Source organism: Triturus cristatus, chromosome 1_2 (assembly GCF_964204655.1).
Source record: "Triturus cristatus chromosome 1_2, aTriCri1.1, whole genome shotgun sequence".
Taxonomy (NCBI): domain Eukaryota; kingdom Metazoa; phylum Chordata; class Amphibia; order Caudata; family Salamandridae; genus Triturus; species Triturus cristatus.
Genome location: NC_140580.1, coordinates 394335869 through 394360931, shown reverse-complemented (window position 1 = coordinate 394360931; position 25063 = coordinate 394335869). Strand labels below are relative to the sequence as shown.

The window sequence follows — 25063 nt, the reverse complement described above, 5'->3', positions numbered from 1 at the left end:
GCCAAGCAATCTGCCCCTCCAATTTGATCCTAATGACTCATTCTCTAGGTACAAACCGACTAATCATTGACAATGTGAAATATCTAGGTTTTTTTTTAACTTAATGAAAGACTAAGATGCAATCTCCTTACTAAAAAATGAAAACAAATGCATAATACTATCTCACTTCTTCAAAAGGCTTTACAAACCTCATCCCTCGCAATGTTTTTAAGTCATCTGTTCAATGTGGCATTATTATTTGATCTGCCCAAGATTAGAACTACACCTTTCATTGTAGTCTAAACCAATTGGGGTTGAGAATCAATCGTAATATGTCCAATAACTCCTGTTTATGCACATACAACTATTCTGATTTGAGCCAAAAGTACCACCTCTCCACATAAATTTTATCAGGACAAACCTGACTGGGGGAAAATGCTTGATAAATAATACGACATGAAGATTTTGGAATGATAAGCAACAAAATGTGCATGATTTGTCCCATTTTTATGACAATAATTGTAACTAGATGCTAGTTATCGAACACGATCAACCAATCTCTGCATTATCTGAATATATCGAATGGGATAAATTATACACCTTTTTTCAATCCGACTGTAATCTGGGCCTTGCATGCTTGTGCACATCTGATTACTGCTTTTTGTCACTTTGATCATAGTAATCCAATTGTGATTGCCCATCAGTGGTTCCACATTGAAGTCCAAGGTCTGTTAAAAATAGCATGCTTAATTCATAAAATTCTGCATTCTGGCTTCTCACTATACACCAGGAGTCTTCAAACCTGGGGTCAGGGCCCTTTAGGGGGCCTCAAGTGATCCTGGGGGATAGGGGGGGGGCTCTGGTTCTGGCCAAAAGAAGCATTATGCTGATAACAGTGCTTTCCTTTACGCAGGGGTGGGAAAATGAGCGGCAGCAAGCCACTCTGTAATGGGCCATCACTAACAACTTTTGTCATTTATATCCTGCTGGGAGTGTGTGTCAAAAGGGAAGGGACTCCAACTATTCTTCAAAACCCCCACCCTCATTTCTAATAATCACACTGTGGATACATTTACTGGTTAGTGAGCTCTGCATGACCAGTATAGTATGTTTGACAATCATGTATTTGATTGCATTTTTAATACGGTAACAGAACTTAACTGCAATGTTTAAATGATTCTAGACATATTTAAACATTGCCTATTTACTAGAATAATCATGAGAAATCTTGAGGGTGGGCCCGATATTTTTTTTCCACCCGGTGGGGTGCAGCATTAAAAAGTTTGAAAACCACTGCTCTACATGATGGACAGACTGGAAGTCAACATGTCCTCTTTAGTACTTATGATCTATGCCTTGATATTCCGATTTAAAACAATTTCTCACTCTGTCTTAATCCTTCTCAGGTTGTTCCCCAGGTACCTAAAACTCATTGCCTGTAGAGCTGTGCTGAATGTTTCCTTTTCAGTACCTAATGGAAGCAGAAATAAATCCTGATAAGCCGCTACATGACAACAACCTGAAAAAATACCACAAGCTCCTAATGTCTGTATATTAGCATTAGAAACGCTACAAATACAATAGTTTTTGCGTCAACTTTGCTGAGCTCTAATCCACCTCTGTTTTAAAGCACTTCCAGTCTCTCTTAATCCTATATGGAAAATCATTGCAATTACAAAGCACTGTGCTCTTTATGAAAAAAGTATTCTCAAAATGTTTGTATTCCATGTTGCTTAATGAAATGCCGTAAATACTGCGCAGTGCATTCATTGGTCTCTTCTTCTTCTAGCCCGCCATTTTCAGGCCCTGACCCTATGAAGACCTACAATATTATATTGAGAGGCATCGACATGATAGAATTTCCAAAGAAAATAACCAAAAACGCTGCTAATCTAATAAAAAAACTATGCAGGTATGACAAAACAATCAGTTTTTAACAACTAGAAATTAATCATTGTCAAACCATAATTTGACTGTTGACATGAACCTTCTTTCTACAGGGACAATCCTTCGGAAAGATTGGGAAACTTGAAAAATGGTGTGAAAGACATTCAAAAGCACAAGTAAGCTGTTTTAAATGTCTACACATATATTTTAATTTATGTTTTTGTTTTGTTAAGAAAGGAGACATGTTACTATCTACTCATGTGTTCATCTAAACAATATTTTGCCTTTTGTGGACTCTCTCTCCTTGACACCTCTTGCATATTAACACATTTATACAGAGTGTTCCACAAAAAATTTACATCTTGACCTCACTTGATTTTAGGTCTACCACAACGATACCAAGTAATTATGGCGCAATTGGTTGATACAATGACAGCTTGGTAAAAAAAAAAGATGCGTCCAGAATATACTCCTTCTTTGCTATTCACACAGTGGTGCACAGGTTCTAGTTTCCCTTTAACTCTCTTGTCATTTTTCCCAAAGCAATACATTATTTATTTAGTCACATAAGGTTTTTTTGTAGTGCAGACCTAGCTGCCAGAGCAACTGATCCATTTACAAGTAAAAGACAATGAGGAGTAACCTTGTTTTCATGATAACGAACAGAAACGTAATAGTAAATATCCAGTTGCCAGTGTCTAGCTTTGCGTAGTTTAAAAATGTGGGTTTTTAGGGTGTTTTCGAATGCAAGCAGATGAGGTGTCAGTCTTCTATTCTCTGGGAGTTGGTTCCAAAATTTTGGGAATGTCTGTTTCGTTGTCACTGTCATTTTTGTTGTTTGGGATCTATAAGAGCAGTTTGATAGGTCTCAAATGTTTCTCTCGGGTCCTGAGGTGCGTACTTCCGCAAGTTTTTAATTTTTGGCATGATATTGAGATTTTGATAGATAATGAAACCCAGCAAAGTGGCAGATGGGGCCAGTGTAGCAGTGATGTCAAGATGAGAGTCGAGGGTACAATTTTCGGACTGGTGGGGGTGGGGGAAAGGGTTTCCATGGAGTAAATGAAGAATCCAGTTTCTGCTGAGTTTAGTTTCAGACAGAAGGAACTTGTCCAGTTTTACCTGTTTATCAAGGACGGATTTTAAGGCTTAAATTATTAGACAGGTTGCATACTTTAGAGTTGGGTATAGTATGCATACTGATCTGTATGGGTCTATTTTTCATGCAACATCTGACCAAGTGGTTTCATATAGAGATTGAAAAGTGAGGGTGAAGGAGCCTTGAGGTACACAACATTTTACTGATAGGGTAGAAGATCTGCAAGATCCTAGTTTAACAAAACTTGATCTGTCAGAGATGAAAGTTGCAAGTCATCTCAGAACTTAGCCTTTGGATTCTAGCCTGGCTGATAAGATGGAGAATGATGGGTCATGGTTTAGGGTGTCAAAGGCCACTGAAAGATTGAGTAGTACCAGCAGATGTGTGTCACTGTTGTCAGATGTACGGAGAATATCCACAATTATTTGTATGATATCTATTTCATTGCTGCATTTAGGTGACTGTACCAATTACAAGTGTTTAAGAGGTCTGTATTTTAGATGTGTGACAGTCGTTGAATAGAGACTGCTTGTTCAATAGATTTCCCAAGAAATAGGAGATGGAGACAGGTTTCAAGTTCTGAAAGTCCATTGAGTCGATGTTAAATCTCCTAAATACTGGAGCAATCTGACCCAGTTTTTGTTCTGGTTGTAAAACTCGCAATTCTAGGGAGGGATTTGGGGGCATATTATCAAGGACGGCGCTAAAGCGGCGATAATGGGCTTCATAATATGCCCTTGAGAATTCCAATAGAAGTCGATGTTCTGGTGTGAACATGGGCTTCTATTGGAATTCTCCAGGGCATATTATCAAGCCCATTATCGCCACTTTAGCGGCAGTTTTCTGCCGCTAAACCAGCGATAATTTTAATGCCTTCCTTGATAATATGCCCCTGCCTATTTTATGAATTAGAGTAGTTAAGATTTTGTGAAAGGAGCATTTCACCACTTGCACTTTATGGATTTTTTTATGAAGATGTTTGAAATTATGATGGAAAGGAAATGCGTTTAAGATAATAAAATGTTTTGTAGTACCTACCTATTTACTGCCAGTTGCTATTTTCAGATAAATGATACATTGTGATATATGCTTAAAACAAAGGTGAATGTTGCTCTTGTAAAAAGAGTGCTGTATAGAAAGGGAAAGCTCTCCACAGTATGGCAGTCTCTACCTTTGAATGTTCAATTAAGCTATATTCTTGGGTTGATGGGATTGTCTACCTTAGTGGGTATAAACTATAATTCAGCAGGGCTATTGGTAAAAGATTGGAAGTGTCTCTCTTCTCCCTTCCATTTAAGGAATCCTGTTACAATCCTTTAAGTATAAGTAAAAGCAATAAATGAATAGGTGTTGAATACTAATGGGAGATGTGTGCTGCTCATACAAATGACCGCCTAGGTCAAAAAAGAAAATAGGTACTAATTAATACATTTAGGCACATTCCATAAATGTAATTTGCAGTATTTCCCCAAAAGCTTTTTTTCATCTAGTAGAGAGCAGTCAAACAATAAAACAAATAAATGAATTTAATATGAAGGGCCAAGCAAATTCTTCCCACCTCCCCAAAGCTCAGCATAGATCTATAAAGAAATGAGAATCACATTAGTCAATAAGTCATTCTAGACCAGAAGGCAATCTACATCGAAAACACCTCATATTACACTTTTTAAAATATACTAGCCACCTATGAGCAACTGAACACCCAAATGTATAACTTCGTGAAGGAATATGGTAACATTATTCTGACAGTGTCCTACCACTCACAAATAGGTTCAAACTGTAAGATGGTGGTGAGGCAGAGAGCACCAATCAGATAACGTTATCCATGCCTGTGTCAGTGCCCAACAAAACTTCAAGATTTAAGAACCAGGTGGCAAAGTTTGCCACTCTCTTTTGTATATGGCCTGGTGAGTCACAAGGATGGTGTTAGGGTTTCTGGGGCGTCCACCAGTTCAGAAATTGAAGTAACAAAACTCTCTCTTCGTCAGGGAGTCCCATGGGTGACAGTTCTGGTCACCTTTGCACTACACGGCACCCTAGTAAGCCCTGGTACACCTTCCCAATGGTGTGCAAGCACCACTCCGCCCCATCTGATGAAAGGGGGCTCCCAAGGATTCCCATGCCAATTTCAAATGCATGCGTACAACCACTGAGGGAATTTCCTGGGTAGACCTTTTTTTCAGATTCAAAACAGACAGAAGCACATGCAGACAGTGGTGTCATGGCTAATACTAGTCAAGATGGCTCAAACCCACCCACCGTATTGTAACACCGGAACCTTGCCCCTTGACCTGGCCAAATGACACGAATGGAAAAGGTAAACTTCTTGTGACCTACTACATAATTAGCCAATTTTGCCACAGCACTGAAAGTGTGTGGTGGCAGTTTCTGCATTGAAGGTGTAGTGTTTGAATACTCTCCTTTTTACATGTTCTTCAAGAGAATTTCTATCGTCACTTTAAGGAAGGTTCAAGCGCGTGCCAGCCTTGTGTAGGAGGGAGCTGGGCTGCTGGGGTGGTAACAATTTAAAAGGGCTATGCCAGTCAGCGCTTGTGAAAACTTGTGACTGTAAATACTGACATTATATTTTAATTAACGTGCACGATAGATTAGCAGAAACAATATGAAATACTAAGTCTTAAAAATCATTTGAAATGCAAGGAAAGTTCAAGGAGTAGAATGTCCCGTCGCACTGGGAGCAGCTGCTGTCACCTGAGGCCCCCCACAAACGAGATAAAGGGGTGATCTGATCATCTAACATAGCCACATAAAGACTTAACAGGGGCTGGTTTTCAGCCAAGAACAATAGATAAAGCAGGAGGGGGCGTCCACGGACGGAGGGGTTTTAATCTGCTTCAGAGACAAGGGCACTCCCCTCTTTGAAGGGTTCACGTGTGGAATGTTCTTTCTTCCGAACGCCTTAGCCATCTCAACAAACAATCAACGAGAAGCACCTGGAAGGCGGCCATCTTGTAAGATACCGGAAGCCTAGCTTGACCTACAAAATTCTGCTCAGTGTCCGAGTGTCTTTGTTGAATATTAAAATGTATGAGTTTTAGCTAACTCTGGCCTCTCTTTCGACAGGTGGTTCGAGGGTTTTAACTGGGAAGGTTTAAGAAAAGGCACATTGACACCTCCTATCATACCCAGTGTAAGTATGCATACTGTATGAATTTGTGGGGAATTATGATTTCACTTCGTTTAAAGTGAATGACTGGTTTAAAATCAACTCCAACCATGAGATGCGATAATGTTGGAAAAAAGTAAAATGCGATTTTAACAAAGGCCAAAGGTAGTGGGAATTACAGGCTGAAGGTACAAAGGAAAGAGATTAGCAGTAAGTGACTATTACTTGAAAATACATCTCCTCGCCCACACGCTCGCCAGTGGGGAGTAATTGCCAGGGAGATTTGAGAGGCTCCACGTTTACTTAAGTTCCTAAAGGACGTAGTAAAAACAACTGAACAAGGAAGGAGCAAATACGTTCATTTTTAAAGGTGTGTTGTTTGTACGACAGGAATTGTTTGTTATAATTATTGTCTTAACGAATATTCCTTCAATTCAAAGACCGCAGTCAACAGGAACAATGTTGTTTTGTTCTCTTGGGAGAGATGATGTATTAACATGCACTTCAACAGGCTATTAAGACACAATGTTAAAGCTCACTACACATTCCACATTGGAGGGAATGCATATGTCGTATAGTCAGGAGAACCGAAACTCGTTCTCTTTGCATCAGCCTTCACATGCTTCAGAATCCCACCTTGTCCTGCAGAAGGACTTTTAGGTGAAAAAGGGTCGAAATAGTGTATCTTTCTACTTCTTGCTAAGAGTCAAACATGAAGATTACCACCCCATTATCTTCTCACCCAAAGAAATATTTTGTGTAAATACTGTTATTCACCCTCTTTAAAGGTAAAATGTAGGGCTGAATGGGATCAGAATACCATGCTGTACAAATGAAATCAGTTTTATGTCGATGGTGGTTTTGTGCAAAATTTTTTTTAATGCAATACAACATCAACGACTTCAATCACACCATGGACTGTGGTTGTCATAGAAGAGGAGGGCCGACCTAGATCTAGGTTCAGATGCATACCACATTTTGAGGCTATTGGTGTAAGAAACATTTGGACATTAAATGAAACTTTTTTTAGATAGTTAATGGTTATTTTGAAACTCTTGCAGGGTTCCAGCCCTCCTGGCCTTGATTGCAATAGAAGCTAAGCAGCATCATTGTTCAAGAACCTAGGGGCATATTATCAAGCACAGCGTTAAAATTATCGCCGCATTAGCGGCAGAAAACTGCCGCTAAAGCGGCGATGATGGGCTTGATAATATGCCCTTGTGAATTCCCATAGAAGCCCAGGTTCTGGTGTGAACCTGGGCTTCTATGGGAATTCTCCAGTGCATATTATCAAGCCCATTATCGCTGCTTTAGGGGCAGTTTTCTGCCGTTAAGCCGGCGATAATTTTAACGCTGTCCTTGATAATATGCCCTTCAGTTCCTTCATGTCCTCTTCCTTGGAAAGTAGTCTGACTTGTTTTTTTTAAATTGAATTTAGAGTACCTGGCTGATGAGTGAAGACCTGCCAATTGGTCATGTCAAGGTGCAGTTCAGTGAAGGCAGTGTGCAAGCCTTTGGTCCACGGTTTATTTCCTTTCACGAAAATTGTTTTTAGAATTGCTTTCATTGTGTGCGGTGGGGCCGCACACACCCCTTTATAAAACCGCACAATTGAAGCCCACTGCTCGTGACTTTCTTTGTTTATCCCGAATTCCAATTGTACCAAGGCATTCCGGGCATGAGTTGGAATCTGGAAAATCTGCTTAAATGCTCGATAATTGACGTGTTCCATGATGTTGCTAAAAGCAGCGGGGAATGCTAGTTGGCCGCATGTGATTGAGGGTAAAAGCTTGGCACTTATGACCTTTCTAATGGATTTGGTAGATGGGCCGCTTAGTTTAGAATTCAGTTTAAATAGGGCATACGTCACTGCCTTAGCTTTTGTTTCGATGGAGGCGATGTGTGCAGTGGGCTTCCAATTGCTCGTGAGCCAAACACCCAGGTAGTTATGCTTGGTAGTTGCTATTTTCAAGATGCCCAGTCTCCATTGTTGTCTGAGTTTGTTGGCATACTTCCCAAATTTTACTACCTTTGTCTTTTCCGCGTTAGCTCTTAAATCATTAATGTTAATATAGCTGTTTAGTGCTTCCAATGATCTTTGCATGCCTGTTTTGGTGTGGTCCAATAGCACCATATCGTCCGCGTACTGCATTAAAAATAATCCAGTCGGGCCAATTTTAGGGGGTAGAAGGTTGGCCTTAGATAATCCCTGGGGATATACCATATAATAGAAAGGGTAGGGGGGTTTGGAACATACCAAGTATTCTAAGATTATAACAATAATGTTTTGCCGAGGTCCTCTGTGTATAAGTTAAAAAGGAGAGGCGCCAATACACAGCCTTGTTTCAGCCCTCAGTCTGTTAGAATCATTTTAGTGGCTACATTCGTCGTGAGTTTCACCCATACCTAGGTTTCGGTGTAGAGGCTGATTATTGCTTTTAGCAGCATCGCTGGTATCCCCCAGTTTTGCAGTTTCTGCCACAGCAGACTCCGGTTAACGCCATCAAGTGCCACAGAGTAGTACACAAAACACACGAAGAGTGGAAGCTGCTTTTTCTGTGACCGGATTGATAGGCTAGTAGAATTTCATTGTTTTTAGCCCAGTCCTGTAGGTCTTGCAAGAGGAGGCTTGCGTATCCTTTTGCCTCGATGTCTAAGAGGGCAATCAGCCTATAATTCAATGGGTCCCCGGTGTCTCCCTTTTTATGAATGGGTTGCAGCAGAGAACCTTTCCAAGTCTCCGGGACTATTGAATTGGCCAGGCAGTACTGATAAAGCGGCGCAGGTGTGGTACCCCAGAATTCACAATCTTCTTTGAAGAGTACATAAGTGCACATTAAGAGTAATTGACAGGGGTGGCTAGGCATGTAATATATGAACAAAGGTGTATCAGCACCAGTTTTCATATATAATCTTAAAGCAATTAAGGTTTTGGGTTCCAAAAGCCAATTTGACACACAACTTACAAACTTAGTTCATATGGGACATAGTGTTCCAAAGAGTCCAGACATCATTTCAACTAACACGTGCTACTGAAGACACTCTTTTTAAGGCTAAAAAACCTTTTGTGAAAAAAATGATCAGCAAAACTTTGGGGCATATTTACAAGGGGATATCGCCACAAGAACATCACTTTTAGTGATGTACTGGTGGCGGTATGCCTTTCTTCATATTTACAATGCGGCGTTAAGCCACTTTTTTGTGACTTAACGCCACCTTGTAAATAAAGCCCTTTTACCTGCATCATTTAGCGTGAAACACGTGTGCATTGGGTGTTTTTGTGGGCGTTCCACTGCAACAACCATTGCTTTTGATGCTGCCCCAGCTTTAAAGGAGTTATAAATGTGAGGCAGCACCAAAAACGAATGCCATGCAAGAGCACGTGTTAGAATGGTCAACAAAGAGAAGTACTTTTATTTCTCCTCGTTTTGCTTTTTCTATGTGTGCTGCATAGTGCGGCACACATAGATAGAGCAAAAAACCATTAGTGATTGTTTATGTGCAAGTAGGAACACCTTCCTGCACATAAACAATCATCCCTACAACACAGGCACCCTTGCACTGTAGTACAAGGGTGTCTGCGTTGGTGCTAGGCAGCTAAATTTAGCACCTGCGCTAGGGAAAACACGGGGGAGTCGTATTATTGAGAATAAGGTGCATCCCTGCATATTGAAAATGTCAGAGTGCGGCACTGCCAAATTTGACGGAGCTCAGTGTGCCGACATTATCTAAGGAATATATTCCCTTTATGCCAAACAAATTAAACACATACATGTAGCAACGCTTAAATAGGCGTGTCAATGTGAATAGTCAGCCCAACAAAAGGAAGTTTGAGTAAAAAGTACATCAAAGTGTAGTCCGTGGAAAAGAATACTTAATTTAATCAGATTTGCAATAATGAACCTCACACTTAAGGTTAAAACATTAAAGAAAGTGCAAAATACCAGTCGTCCGTAACATAAGGAAAAGCATACATTTATGCACTCATCTGCTTTCAGAGTATTGCAAATAAACCCATGTGACCAAGAGTAATAGCCAGAGGGATCACAGACCCATGAGAAAGCTACAGAGTCTGAGATGTAAAAAACAGAGGACAGCCCGAAATAACATTCCTCCAATAATCAGGGCTTCAGAAGGATGTGGAATCTAGCTTCTGTTGGCATCTAAGCTGAAATGTACAACAAGGAGATCATATTGTAATGTTTTAAAAAAACACCACCATTTAAGTGAGGAATTTATACTCATGTGGACCAACCACGAAAAACGTATCTGAGAGTATATTGGTAAATGCTGGTAACAATAGGTGCAAGGAAACAAACAGGAACATACAGCAGAGCTCTATGAAAATAAGACTAAAAACGGTGACATATTTTAAACATTTGGTTAATTCAAATGCAAAAGAATCTCCCACTGATAATATGAGTGAAAAGGAAGGTAAAGGGATTTAACATATGGAAAAGATTGTGATCAGAGTTGGAACTGCTAGGAAGCGTATTTCTAAATGTCAGTCCCAAAAACAGTACTCTTAAGCTATTATTTATAGTGGTGAAGGAGGACAAAAAATAGGTTTCTTGTGCAATAAATAGAAATATATATCATATGTATAATGTACGAAGATCATAACAATTTCATCATCAACAGATTTACACATAAATAGTCACACGAAGATGCTTGGTTCAGTATCACTGTAACTCCTATTTCAAATGTTCTTAGTTCATATAGCCAATATATTTTAATTAAGTTTCATTTTCCAATCACATCCCGTTCTGTTGGGCTTGATGTGTTTTAGGCCCAAATATCTAATGTCATTAATGTCTCTTTTGCTGTGTTTCTCTCAGAAGTGTACTGCCACAGCATATTTGTGGTTTTGTTTTTTGATGGTCCCTCTTTGTTCTTTCAATCTCATTGTTATAAGTCTGATAGTAGTGACCTGGGATTATTTTGTGCAGATGCAGTGAATTAAATATACACACACATACTTGTGTGCAGTTGCAGTTAATTAATTAATTAATAGATTATGTCTCTTTCAATGTTTGGTTTTATTGCTCACGTATTTGCAGCAGATACACTCATTGCATTGCACAGTGGTAGAAATATTGTCATTACACATAGCTTGCTCAAACCCTTCTTTCACCAGACTCAGAGGTTCTCTGACTGGATGCCCATAGATCAGCTCAAAGGGCCTGAAACACACTCCTATCTGTGGAACCTCTCTGTAAGCAAACAGGCATGGTAAGAGGATATCCCAATTTTTCCCCGGGGCCTGTGGCAGACCTCTGATCATGCCCTTCAGGGTCTTTTGAACCTCTCAACAAGCCCATTGGTTTGTGGAGAACTTGTAAGTTACCTCACACTCCTTCCACGTTGACAGCCTATAAGAAAACATGACATTTGTGCCCCTTTCAAACACAACATCCTTGGGGAACCCAAACTGTTAAAAATCCCCATCAGGGCCTTTGTCACTGCAAGTGCAGTCATGGTTCTCAGACGGATTGTCTCTAGATACCTAGTGGCATGATCCACCAGAACCAGGATAAACCAATTGCCTGAAGCAGTCTGGGGATCCATAGGCCTACAATGTTGAGGCCCACCCTCTCAAAGGTTGTGGCCATGATCGGCAGGGGATTAAGGGGGGCTTTAAGCCTCTGTCCTGTCCTACAGAAAGCATCTGAGGAATTTGTGATCCTAGGTTCATAGACGTGGGGGAGAAGCCTTGCAAAGGTCTAGTTTTGGCCCAGGTGTCCTGCCATGGGAAGTTCGAGAGCCAGCTCCAGTAGGAAGGCCCTGTAGCATTGGGGGACCACCAGGGCCCTTGCTGTCCCATGCCCAGAAGCCTTAGGCTCACTGTACAGGAGGTTGTCTTCCAAGTACATGTGGTGACATCACCTGCTCCTTGGGCTTCAGCCTGTTGCCTCATACACTGGTTGGACACACCCTTTGTGCTCTACCAAACTCCTCCCTGGTGGGTCCTCCTTCCACATGCTATCCAGCAAGCTGAGGCAGGTTACCATAGGAAGCAACATCCTCCTCAGTGGACTCTGGGGCAGCCACTTCAAGTTCCCCTCATCCATCTTACTGGAGGCACATTCAGGGGTTGGTTTCCCACGCCCTTTTCCTCTCCCCTTCTTAGCCATTGGCTTGGCCATTGTTTCCTGCTCCAGCCCTATTTGACTTCCATCCTGGGCAGCCATGGACGATGTGTTAGCACAGATCCACTTCCAGGTAGTGTGTTAAGTTCATTACCCAACAAACAGTCCAAGGGAAGGCAGGGCTCACTGCAACTTTCAGAAGCCCTGACCCCCCCATTCAAATGGAACACGGGCCACAGGATAGTAACATTCTCTGTTGTCAGCCACCACAACCTGGTGAAATGTATGGGGAATTACCTACTCTGGGGAAAACAACTGACCCTTTACCATAGTTATACTGGCTACTGTATCCCTCAGAGCCTCAACCAGTTGCCCATTGATGGTGACCGATTACTTATACTTTGTAATATTTGAGGGCACATGGATCTTTGGAACAATCTTCCTGTCATTTAGGGACACTAGAGTAACCTCACTAAACTCCCCCATTAACTGAGACAAACTCCTCCCCCAGCATTACACTAGCCACCCCGGAATCTTTCCTCCAGTGGGAGGTGGTGCTATTTTTGGAGAATTGGGATCCCCCTTGTAGGGTCCATACTCATAGCATGCATAGCACTTAACAGGCCTGGGCTGCTGACCTTTGTCAGGAAGTTTTTTTTCTTGTGGTCTGTGAACCAGACCCTTTCCCTTGTGAGTTGTCTTGGGGGCCTGAAAAGAACTCCTTTATTTCTCCCCTCCCCTCCTCTAGTGTGAACCCTGCCCTGACCATCCTTTTGGGAGTGCCCCAGATACATTTTTGGATACCCTGGTCCTGACCCAGAGGTCCACCTCCACAGCATGCTTCCTGGAGTCAGTAAGCTTGCTATCAACCAGGTGTTGGTGCAGCTCTGGAAAACAAATATCATTAATGTGCTACTTTAAAAACAAGTTGTACAATCCTTCATAGCAAACACAAGGAGATGATGGATGGAGCACTGAATCTTTTCACACCCTCACCGCCAGTCACAGATCTGGGTTGAATCCATCACCGTTCTTTAGCTCACTTTGCCACCTCATTTCAGACCCAGCTATTTGCAAATCAGTCTTGACCCTGTTTCTTGTGGGAACAGTCCAGCCCGAACTGCCAAGCCAGGTCTTCCCTGGACCGGGATAAAGTATCCTGGGGCCGGTTTTGAGGTAAAACCCCACATCAGCCAGGCTAGCTTGAATCGAGTGGCAAAGTGAGCAAGGGACCGACCTCTGGGCATACCCTGCAACCTTGGGGTGAACAAAGAAAACCCAAGGAGATGATGAACGGAGCGCTAAAACCTTTCAGACACTCACCCCCAGTCACAGATCTGGGTTGAATCTATCATTGTTCTTTAGCACACTTCGCCACCCCAGTTCAGACCCAGCCATATGCAAATCAGTCTTGACCCTGTTCCTTGTGGAAACAGTCCAGCCTGAACCTCCTAGCCAGGTCTTCTACTGGACCAGAAACAAGCATCCTGGGACCAGTTACGGGGTAACACCCCTCATCAGCCTGGCTATCTTGAATTCAGTGGCAAAGTGACAAAGGGACCCCCGTCTGGGCATACCCTGCTAACTTAGGGCGAACAAAGCAAACACAAGTAGATGATGGATGGAGTGCTGAAACCTTTCAGACACTCACCCCCAATCACAGATGTGGGTTGAATCCATCATTGTTCTTTAGCTCACTTCGCCACCCCAGTTCAGACCCAGCCATATGCATATCAGTCTTGACCCTGTTCCTTGTGGAAACAGTCCAGCCTGAACTGCCAAGCCAGGTCTTCCCTAGACCGGGATCAAGCATTCTGGGCCCGGTTTTGGGGTAACATTCCTCATCAGCCAGGCTAGCTTGAATCCAGTGGCAAAGTGAGCAAGGGACCCACCTCTGGACATACCCTGCAAACTTAGGGTGAACAAAGCAAACAACAGAAGATGATGGACAGAGCGCTGAAACTTTTCAGACACTCACCCCCAGTCACAGATCTGGGTTGAAGCCATTATTGTTCTTTAGCTCACTCCGCCACCCTAGTTCAGACCCAGCCAAATACAAATCGGTCTTGACTCTGGTCCTTGTGTGAACAGTCCAGCCTTAACTGCCAAGCCAGGTCTTCCCTGGACTAGAAACAAGCATCCTGGGACTGGTGTTGGGGTAACACTCCTCATCAGCCAGGCTAGCTTGAATCCACTGGCAAAGTGAGCAAGGGACCCACCTCTAGACATACCCTGCAAACTTAGGGTGAACAAAGCAAACACAAGGAGATGATGAACAGAGCACTGAAACTTTTCAGACACTCACCACCAGTTACAGATCTGGGTTGAGTCCATCATCGTTCTTTAGCTCACTTCGCCTTCCTAGTTCAGACCCAGCCATATACAAATCGGTCTTGACCCTGGTTCTTGTGGGAACAGTCCAGCCTGAACTGCCAAGCCTGGTCTTCCCTGGACTGGAAACAAGCATCCTGGGACTGGTTTTGGGGTAACACCCCTCATCAGCCAGGCTAGCATGAATCCAGTGGCAAAGTGAGTAAGGGTCCCTTGTCTGGGCATACCCTTCCAACTTAGACCGAACAAAGCAAACACAAGTAGATGATGGACGGAGTGCTGAAACCTTTCAGACACTCAACCCCAGTCACAGATCTGGGTTGAATCCATCATCCTTCTTTAGCTCACTTCGCCTCCCTAGTTCAGACCCAGCCATATACAAATCGGTCTTGACCCTGGTCCTTGTGTGAACAGTCCAGCCTTAACTGTCAAGCCAGGTCTTCCCTGGACTAGAAACAAGCATCCTGGGACTGGTTTTGGGGTAACACCCCTCATCAGCCAGGCTAGCTTGAATCCAGTGGAAGAGTGAGAAAGGGACACACATCTGGGCACACCCTGCCAACTTAGACCGAACAAAGCAAACACAAGTAGATGATGGACGGAGTGCTGAAACCTTTCAGACACTCAACACCAGTCACAGATCTGGGTTGAATCCATCATTGTTCTTTGGCTCACTTCGCCACCCCAGTTCAGACCCAGCCATATGCAAATCAGTCTTGACCCTGTTCCTTTTGGAAACAGTCCAGCCCGCACTGCCAAGACAGGTCTTCCCTGGACCGGGATCTAGCATCCCGGGGCCGGTTTTGGGGTAACACTCCTCATCAGCCAGGCTAGCTTGAATCCAATGTCAAAGTGAGCAAGGGACCCACCTCTGGGCATACCCTGCCAACTTAGGGTGAACAAAGCAAACACAAGGAGATGATGGATGGGGCGCTAAAACCTTTCAGACACTCACCCCCAGTTACGGGTCTGGGTTGAATCTATCATTGTTCTTTAGCTCACTTAGCCACCCCAGTTCCAAACCAGCCATTTGCAAATCAGTCTTGACCCTGTTCCTGGTGGAAACAGACCAGCCTGAACTGCCAAGCCAGGTCTTCTTCTGGACCGGAAACAGGCATCCTGGGACTGGTTTTGGGGTAACACCCCTCGACAGCCCGCCTATCTTGAATCCAGTGGCAAAGTGAGAAAGGGACCTACGTTCGGGCATACCCTGCCAACTTAGGGCGAACAAAGCAAATACAAGTAGATGATTTACGGAGTGCTGAAACCTTTCAGACACTCACCCCCATCACAGATCTGGGTTGAATCCATCATTGTTCTTTCGCTTACTTTGCCACCCCAGTTCAGACCCAGCCATATGCAAATCAGTCTTGACCCTGTTCCTTGTGGAAACAGTACAGCCCGAACTGCCAAGCCAGGTCTTCCTAGGACCTGAAACAAGCATCCTGGTACTGGTTACGGGGTAACCCCCCTCATCAGCCAGGCTAGCTTATCCTTCATAATCATTAACTTTGCTGCTCCTCACCCACCCCTTCAGTGCCTTACAAGCATGGTCCAAGAAACCCACCCATGTTTGTGTAGAGAGTTTGTGACTGGCCCTGAACTGATGCCTGTACTTCTCAGGGGTCAGCCCAAAGTTGCTGACTAAAATGGCTTTTGTGTTAGTGTAGTTGGTCTGGTCCCCCATCTCTAATGTAAGGAGTGTGCCCCTCCCCACTGTGGGCATGTACCACCACGGTCTACCCCCCAGAACTCCTTTCTGACCCTGTGCTCTTTCAAAGTCAGTTCATAGGTTGTCAACAATTTATTTATGCCATCCTCCACTCCATATCTGGGCACCATATATTTTAGGGATATGACATTTGGACTCATGTAAAGACACTACAGGTATGCTGCCACCAATATTGTTGTTGCTGGACCCAATGTGAAGGGCTCTAATATCCAGCTCTCTATGGCTAAGCTCATGGGCCATCTTCCTTTCCTCCATGACCAGCCTCTTCTCTTCTCTTCTAGAGCTTGCTCTTTCTCTAGTTTACCAAGGGCCTGCTCCCTGTCAATCTTGGCAAGCTCTAGGTTTAGTTTCCTCTCCTCCATCCTGTCCACCAGCTCATCTGGGGACAGGTTCTTTGAAGGCACACTGCTACCTGGTCTAGAGTGGACTTCTAGTCCTGGGAGAAAATTGCTCACCCCTCTGTAGGCTGAAAGACAAGTCCCTCTGTCAGGACCTGCTCTAATTCTTCCTCATACTCAGACCCCAACTCCTCATCCACTTCTCCCTCTGGGTGGGCTGCTGCCCATGCTCGGAAGGCTTTCTGATGCTCCTTCTTCTTGGCACTTCCCTTATGGAACATTCCTCTCTCCTGGCAGAATCCCTTGAGCTGGGCCACTGTGTATGCCTCCAGGTTGGCCAGCTCGAATTCCATATTGGCAGGTAGGACAACAGAAATTGCAGAAAAAAAGGGACTTGGGCAAAAAGACTTTGGAAAAATCAAAAGATGTCAGAACAGGGAGAATTGAAAACGGCTTGAATTGGTCTAACTATAGAGTTATAGTGAAGAATGAGTTACTATATGGTAATGCACAAACATAAGTCCTCTCCTCACTGCTGACCACCAATGTTAGAAATGGGATTCCTGATTGGCTGAGTTATGCATCCAGGCAAGGCAGGAACCACCACCAGGTATCGAATCTTAAAAGAATAAATACAGTAAAGTGTGTCAAAGCAAGTAGTGCAAAAACGGTTACTTTAGTTCGCACTGGACAGGGCAAAGTCAAAGTTTCGGCCAACTGATATGGAGCGCCAACTGGTTACAGGACCAGTGCAGGACCCAATGAACAAAGACCCTTTCCTGCTTCGCAAACAGCGAGATGCGTGAACGTCGAGGTCCACAGGATGCGTCTATCTTCTCCACGCAGTGAAGGCAATGCGTCAGTTCCGGAGACAGGTGTCAGAGTTGAGAGGCACTGAGCGATGCGCCGGATTCTGTCATGCAGTCGAGGGGATGTGTTGATCTCACCAAGCTGCAGTGGCGGCGATACGCTGTCCGATGCATCGATCTCTGGATGAAAATCGCTGGTTCTGATGTGGATCATAGAGCGGAATGGCGATGAGTGGAGTAGAGTGCCGTAGAGTGGAGTGGCATACAATGTTGTGTATTGGAGTGGCATACAGTGGAATCACATAGAGTGGGATACAGTGGAATGGTGTAGAGTGGACGGGTGTGGAGTGCATTGGCATAGAGTGTTGCAGAGTATAGTGGTGTAGAGTGCAGAGGCATAGAAGTCAGTGGCATGCAATGCAACATCGTAGAATGAAGTGGCATAAATTAGAGTGTTATTGATTAGTAGAGTGCTGTGGCATAGAGTGCAGTGGCATGGAGTGCAGTGGTGCAGAGTGGAGTGGTGTAGAGTACAGTGGTGTAGAGTGCAGTGGCGCCTGGTAGTGTAAAGTAGCATAGAGTGCAATGGCATAGAGTGATGCAGAGTAGAGTAGTGTAGAGTGGTGCAGAGTAGAGTATAATGGCATAGAGTGCAGTGGCAAAAGTGCAGTGGCATAGAGTGGAGTGCTGCAGTGTGCCGCGGTGTAGAGTGGAGTGGTACAAAGTAGAGTGACATAGATTGCAGTGGCGTAGAATGCATTGGCATAGAATGCAGTAGTGCAGAGCAGAGTGGGATAGAGCTCAGTGGTATACAGAGGTATACAGAGCAGTGTTGAAGAGTAGTGTCATAGAGTGCAGTGTTGTAGCGTGGTGTAAAAGTGCCTTTACGGAGACTGCATTTGCTAGAGTGGAGTGGTGGAGTATTTAGTGGCATAGAGTGCAGTGGCATTGAGTACAGTGACATAGAGTGCAGTGGCGTAAAGGCCGGAGTGAAATGAAGGTGGGGCAAAACAGAAATGTGTGTGTTTGCTCTGCCCATCTCATAGCCTTCTCCTGTGCACCAATTGGAGACCTATGCATGTTCACTGGTTTAAGTGGGACACATCCCTGCTGCAGTGACAATGACTTCCAGGCCCTCAGCATTGCATTATCTAGAACTAGCAACTTCCCTCACCTGCTGTAGTGACAATGCTAACTCCCCTCTCTGTGCTGCATGGCTCTGTACCAGTGGAAAGCAGAACAAAGAGCTGAGCACCGTGATATCTAGGTGCGCTGCACTATGCACCACTCTGCCCGCAGTGAGCATAAGAGTTTGCACAGAAGCACAGAACATCTTTAGCATAGGTATGGTACAGCTGACTCCACTGACTCCACTGCTCAATGGCACAGAGCTGGCAAATGCCGCCATGGGTGTACCATGCCCCAGAGTCTTCTGTGTACTGGATGTAGAGTAATATCTGATGCTATAAGATGTGGTTGTAACTGTACATTTTGCCCATAGGAATGATCCATCTGGATGCAGCAAACTAATCACAGTGCTCTTTATTCAGCAACCATCATGGACAGTGTTGTAAAACCGCTTGGCATCAGGAGCTCGTCCTCATAGAGACTTGTGAATAATCCTCAGTGACCTCCTTCCTATTGCCCAGTCCCTACTTCCTGCCCCCACCACAGTTGAAGCAGTGGCCACTTTAAAAGGGCCAATCTGGCATCCCCAGGGTCCTGATGTCCTAAGAGCGGTGTCATCTGAACACGACAGAGATATGATTGGCTGGTCAGCGATGCAGAATGCAGAGCTAGCAGTTAATTTATTGGTATTGGAGAGGAAGCAGCGTCTGTGACATCCTCCAGCTCTGAGAGCCACACAGGCTTCACTTTCAACACGTCACTGCCTCCTGTGTTCCCTGGCTATGCAGAAGAGTTGTGAGCAGCCAGACACAAATCCTCTCTGACCAAAAATGGTGACAAACTAATTTGAAAATGAGAAAGATTATTTCAGATGTTTTCATTGAAGATCCACATTGCCAATCAAAGTTATTAGACGGTCTTGCATGCACGTTTAGCAAACGTAGAAGTTTCTTCATAAGTTTACATGTGAGCACACAGGGGTTCTGGTCAGAAGATGATGATAGTCTTCTGTGGTGTGCAGAGTTTATCAGCTAAATGGTGGTCCTGTTCACAACAGGGATCACATCAGGAGCAGCTCCTCCGCTATGGCGGAGGAGCGTCTCCCCCTCTGCCAGCAGCGTAAAAAAAAAGAAAAAGAAAATGATAATAAACCCAGCTTTATTATCATTTTATTTTGAGTCTTGGGGCAGGGCCAGGGGGATGACAGGCACAGACGGGGAGTGGTTTCAATGCTATCAGTGCGCATGATGGTTTGGCTGGCCGTCTCAGGCCAGCCAAACCATCATGCGCACCGAAGCTCTCTCCAACTCAGCTGCATTGCCGAGTTGTAGAGAGCAAGCACAGTCTCCCAGGGAGCGCAAATCAAGTGTGCTCCTGACAATACTGAAGCTGCTATCATGCCTGAGAGCAGCTTAAGAATTGGTCGCAGGGGAGTCTGGGAGCCTCTGCCTGCAATGATGCCACGAGCGGAGCAGAAGACAACGATGTGTCGGGTTGCAGGCAGGTTCTTTTTTTTCCTCCTTTCTTTCGTTGTTAGCCAGTCACACTCACCCAACCATAAACTCACTCATCAGTACATTCATCCAACCTCTAACTCATTGTCACAATCATGCACTCTCAGATCCACACAACACTTGAATACACCTTCTCTGTTAAGCTAAAATAATTGGTTTTGCCACTGCTGGTTTTTAAGGGTTTTCATGAGGAGATTAAAAGGAAATGTCTTCTTTGTGATGGAAATTTTCTAACTGTCCCCTTAAATTAGAACAATCTGCCGTCGTATTTCTTTGTACAGAGTTCATTTTTAGTGCCATCTCTTTGGTATTCTGCATAAATGGAAAAATCATTTGAAATTCGTAATAGGGCCATTTAGAGTTTGTAGGAGAAAGTGCACTGCCATAAATTGATGGTTCACACTCCCTATGGAAACTAGCAGTTCACTCACCCTGTTTATCTTCCTTCCAATACAGGGCTGCAAGGTCTTAGTGACAGTCACCTCACTAATTGCCACCAGATCTGCCTTCCTGCGATTGAAAAGCACTGCAATCCCGGGCAGGGAATTTAAACAAGCATTTGCAATGCAATAGGTCTCGCATTACTTAAAGTTTTAGCTATTGGCATTGCATTATTATTTGCAATGCCAATAGGTCAAACTTACAATAATGCGAGGCCTATTGCATTGCAATTGCTTGTTTAATCTCGCTCTTACCTCCGGGATCCCATGACATTCTTCAGCAGGCTAATGGCCTGTAGAATAGGGCCTACATATCCCCCTTCAGGTGATAACATGAATGGACGCTGCATTTGCCTGTTACAGGAGGGGGGGTGTGCAACCCAGGAGTCAAGAGATGGCCAGAGATGGCCAACTAAAAGAATCAATTGGTGATGTCTGCTGGGAGGGAACCAAACACTGAAAGACGGCACATTATTAAACAACCAGACAAAAGGAATTTTATAAAGCAGCCCAACTAACCAACCAAAAGTGGTGGTCGTGTCCAAAGTCCCCGATAGGTTATATACCGAATACATCATGCCTGCCCAGGCTCGACCTAAAAATAACCCTAACTTACAGGACAAAAACGACCTGCATACTAGGAATACCCTTATTTGTTGTTTCCAAAAGCTGGCTTGGGAGTTTACATAAAAGAAAAATGTTTGCTGATCTTTGTCTTCAAGTTCACATTTATGTTCTGTGACATATGTGAGGCACGTGTCAATGAGAATTCCAAATCAAATGAGTAAGGCATGGATACCAATGAATGAAATTGCTGTGCAAAAGCAAAGCATTGATAGAAATGACATCTCCTTTTCTTGTTTGACAGGTTGCATCTCCAACAGACACAAGCAATTTTGACAGCTTCCCCGAGGACAATGACGAGCCCCCACCTGACGACAATTCAGGGTGGGACGTGGACTTTTAATACATTCGTCTGACCTGCTTCTGCCTTGCCGAAGACAGCTTTCCTGAGACATGGCTGCCAACAAAACCGAAGGAATTGGGGACGAAAATGCTCGGGGTCACCATGATGCCTTGATTGATGCTGCTACAGTAAACAGAGTGGCATTCAGACTTATTGCTTAGATGACAATAGAGCTCTACACACCTTTTATGTTTGACCTTAACATAGCAGTTGACATGGTGGTCCTGACGCAATGCCCTTTTCACCAGTTTAATAATAAGCTTTTGAATGCTATATGACTGTGCTACGCTCAATTTATGATTTGGAAAAAAAATAACTAATGTAAGGAAAACTTCAAGCCAGTATAAGAAACCAGACCTTGAAGCTAGAGTTATCCATAGGGTGAGGTATAATTTATTGTACGTACTGTAGACTTCTATGGTACGGACCCTGCCTCTGCTCCGCGTGTGGGGAGTATGCACAGGGTCATCGACTGCAGGCCAGTGTACATACAAAAATGAGGACCACAAAACCCATGGTCAAAAAAGATAATGTCAAATCCGTACTGATATGTTTTTTTTTCAAGTTGTGTTAATGACAAGACTGAATGTTGACTTTTCTTTTGCAAGTTTTTTAAATCGTGTTGTAATAATAAAAGCACAACTGCTACAGATGCTCTTGAAAAAAACGAAGGGGTTTCATTCTCACCTACACCAAAAAAAAGCATGGCGCAACCAGTATTCATTTTGTTGTTTGTCCTTTATGGCACCAACTCACTTGTCACAAGGGTTACTCACCGATCATTGCACGTTTCATGCGACTGAAGGAATACGATCTCAAATGTGAAATAAGGTACAAAGGCAGCTAATGTCATGGGTTATGGTACGCAATACATCTTACCTTCTTAGAAGACCTCAAGTAAAAATTAACTAAATACAAAAACGCATTAATTAATTAAGTCATGCAGGCTGAGTCACCGTAATTTGAACATGTGAAGTGTAGTGAAACTTATGTGCAGCGGTATTATAACACAATAAGAGAAGTGCGGTAATTTTTAATTCCCTGCATAAGGACTCGACAAGAGATTTGCACTAATTTAGTCGTGCTCTTATTGGATGGAGCGGTGCAGTGTATAAGTTGCTCGAATGTACAAATTATGTTCAATGAACAGCGTCAGCCATAATTTCAATATTAAAAGTTGTTGCCCTGATGGCCTCATTGGAATTTTTTGAGTCACGGTGACCTTTAAGATTACTATTACTACAACATCAGGTGGGTATCTTACATTAAGTAGGTGAGGCTTACAGGATGATCTTTTCATGACTTCTGAGGCACCGGTCCACCTGGCCCTCATGTTATCTTTGATGCAATGGGGCATGCAGCATTCTTCTTTAAAAGTAATCAAAAAGCCACATGCAAAGCCCTGGCCATGCAGCAGGAGTAGTCTTTTGAGTTATTTTGAAATGGCTAATCACATGAGCAACTAGATGTAAAATTAACAATGCCAAGTTCCCTTTTAAAAATAGTAAAAAGCAGAGAATTCTATGGTGTTCAGTAGTAGAGACAATGTTGCTGATACCACGTCTTCCTCCCCTTTGCTTCTGACTGAATAAATTAGGCTATTATGAACATGGTCTGATAATGGCAGAAAAAGCATTTCAGTCAGTGACCTCTACAATTCAGTCCAATGCTCGCCCAGTCACTTTTGAATGTTACTAGGGGACTGCCTTTTCCTCTCTATCAAGGAGAGAGATGGTCCCTATTCAAATGAGCTTGCGTGGAGTTTCTCACTTAATATGGCCCATGACACAAGTTGCAGGTGCTAGGTGTATCTTTAATGTGTTGATCGCATTGCCTTGCAAACAATAATTTATGGACAGAGATCAGACAACTTCAACGTAATATTCACTCATTGTTCACTACTGCATTGTGTTATGCCTTGCCATTCCCTGTGTGCATTTCCATTATCTCACATCCTTCTTGTTTTATTTGCTAAGTGAAGATACTAAAGCAGTGTAGAAGAGGAGCTGTGATTATGTTTATTCCTTAAGAGTATTGAAATACAATGTTCCTTCCAAATACACCCTCATACCTGAGCCTGATAGTATCACATTTGCATAGTACATACATACAAGTGCTTAGTAAATCCTGATCGTGAGATGGAATATTTCACAATCACATGCAGATATCTCCCATAATGCAACTAAAGTTAAATAATTATTCTAATTACAATTTTATACATCTACATTTTAAATACATTTTCTGTAAGGAACTTTGATAGCTTAAAATACAAATTGAAGGATTAAGGTAATATCCTACAAGGGACTTGTCCCCTCTAATCAGTATTCATTAAGTAGGGACTACACATTGGATTAAATTGTGAGGATTCCAATGTTAGTTTTTGAAGTAGAAAATAAGTACACCAAACTCTAATCAAATATTCATTAAGTAGAGACTACACATTGGATTAAATTGCGAGGATTAAAAAATTAGTTTTTGAAGTAGAAAATAATTACAACAAACCTTTTATCATACTGCGCTGTGAGCAGCCACTATTTCAGGAATTTCTTTATTTTCCTATAGGTAAATGCATAATATTTTTAAAACAGTGACGGATAACACAATCAGAATACAAACTTCCTTTGGGTAGGAGATTATGGTAAACTGCTTATGGTAAAAATTAGTCATTGTTGCTCTGAATTCAAAGGAATAGTTAGTGAACTTGTCTATTATAACTCCAATAAGGATTTGCATTAGGTTCACTCTGGAGCTTTCCTTGTAAAGACAAGGTTAAGTAGTCTCGGTACAACACATAAATATCGCGGTCAAAATATTGAAGTGTAATAATATCATAGCTTGAATAGTGAACATAAAAAATATTATGTAAATATATATATATATCGATAGATATTTCCACACATTCCTTTCAATGAAGGATGACGACACCTGGTGCAGTTGTTCAAAGTTTTAATCGGCCACCATTGAACGCGTTTTGGCTGCGCAGCCGAAACGTGTTCAATGGTGGGCGATTAAAAATTTGAACAACTGCACAAGGCGTCGTCATCCTTGGTTGAAAGGAATTTGTGGAATTGTACGGACCCTCTCTCGTGAGATTCTTTTAGGCGACTCGCCTTTCGTTCAGGAGGCAGTGACGGATACATGAGAGAAAGTGGAGGATATATATATATATACTTACAGCATATTTTCTCTCCTTACTCATATATACATACCTTCACAGCAGTTTTGTACTAGATATTTAGGCCACAATATATTTTTCATTGCAATATTTTGTCCATGATATATTGACATGCAGCTACTGTCTCATGATCAGTTCTAGTATTCACACGCCTCAGTATAAAAAATAATAGGACACCAAACATAAAATCTTTACTCATAGAGGAATTAACTTTCATACACTAGGATGGAAACAAAGCAGCTCACGTCTACCTAGGGTGTTGACACTATGTAATGGTTAATCATTTGTATAATGCTTCAAACCCAATGAACCAGGCAATATGCTACACTGTATTTTTTATGGGTCATAGTTTACAAGGGTACCTTTAGAGGGTGTCTGGTAGTATTTGGGCTATTTCTAGGTCCAACTGAAAGGGTGCAAATGGAAACCAGTCTTCCACAAATGTAAC

General features: G+C 43.0%; 1 protein-coding gene across 2 annotated transcripts in view; it reads left to right on the top strand.

The window, feature by feature from the left end:
• The window catches only part of PRKG1 (protein kinase cGMP-dependent 1), a 1992201-nt gene extending 1969573 nt beyond the window's left edge, over positions 1 to 22628 (top strand). For both annotated transcript variants that reach the window (XM_085605357.1, XM_085605347.1), the window contains exons 15-18: positions 1769 to 1891; positions 1980 to 2042; positions 6050 to 6116; positions 21342 to 22628. In XM_085605357.1, coding sequence (XP_085461483.1) covers positions 1769 to 1891; positions 1980 to 2042; positions 6050 to 6116; positions 21342 to 21440 — 352 coding nt within the window. In that variant the 3' untranslated portion in view covers positions 21441 to 22628. The remainder of the gene's footprint in view (positions 1 to 1768; positions 1892 to 1979; positions 2043 to 6049; positions 6117 to 21341) is intronic.
• The last annotated feature ends 2435 nt before the right edge of the window (positions 22629 to 25063 follow it).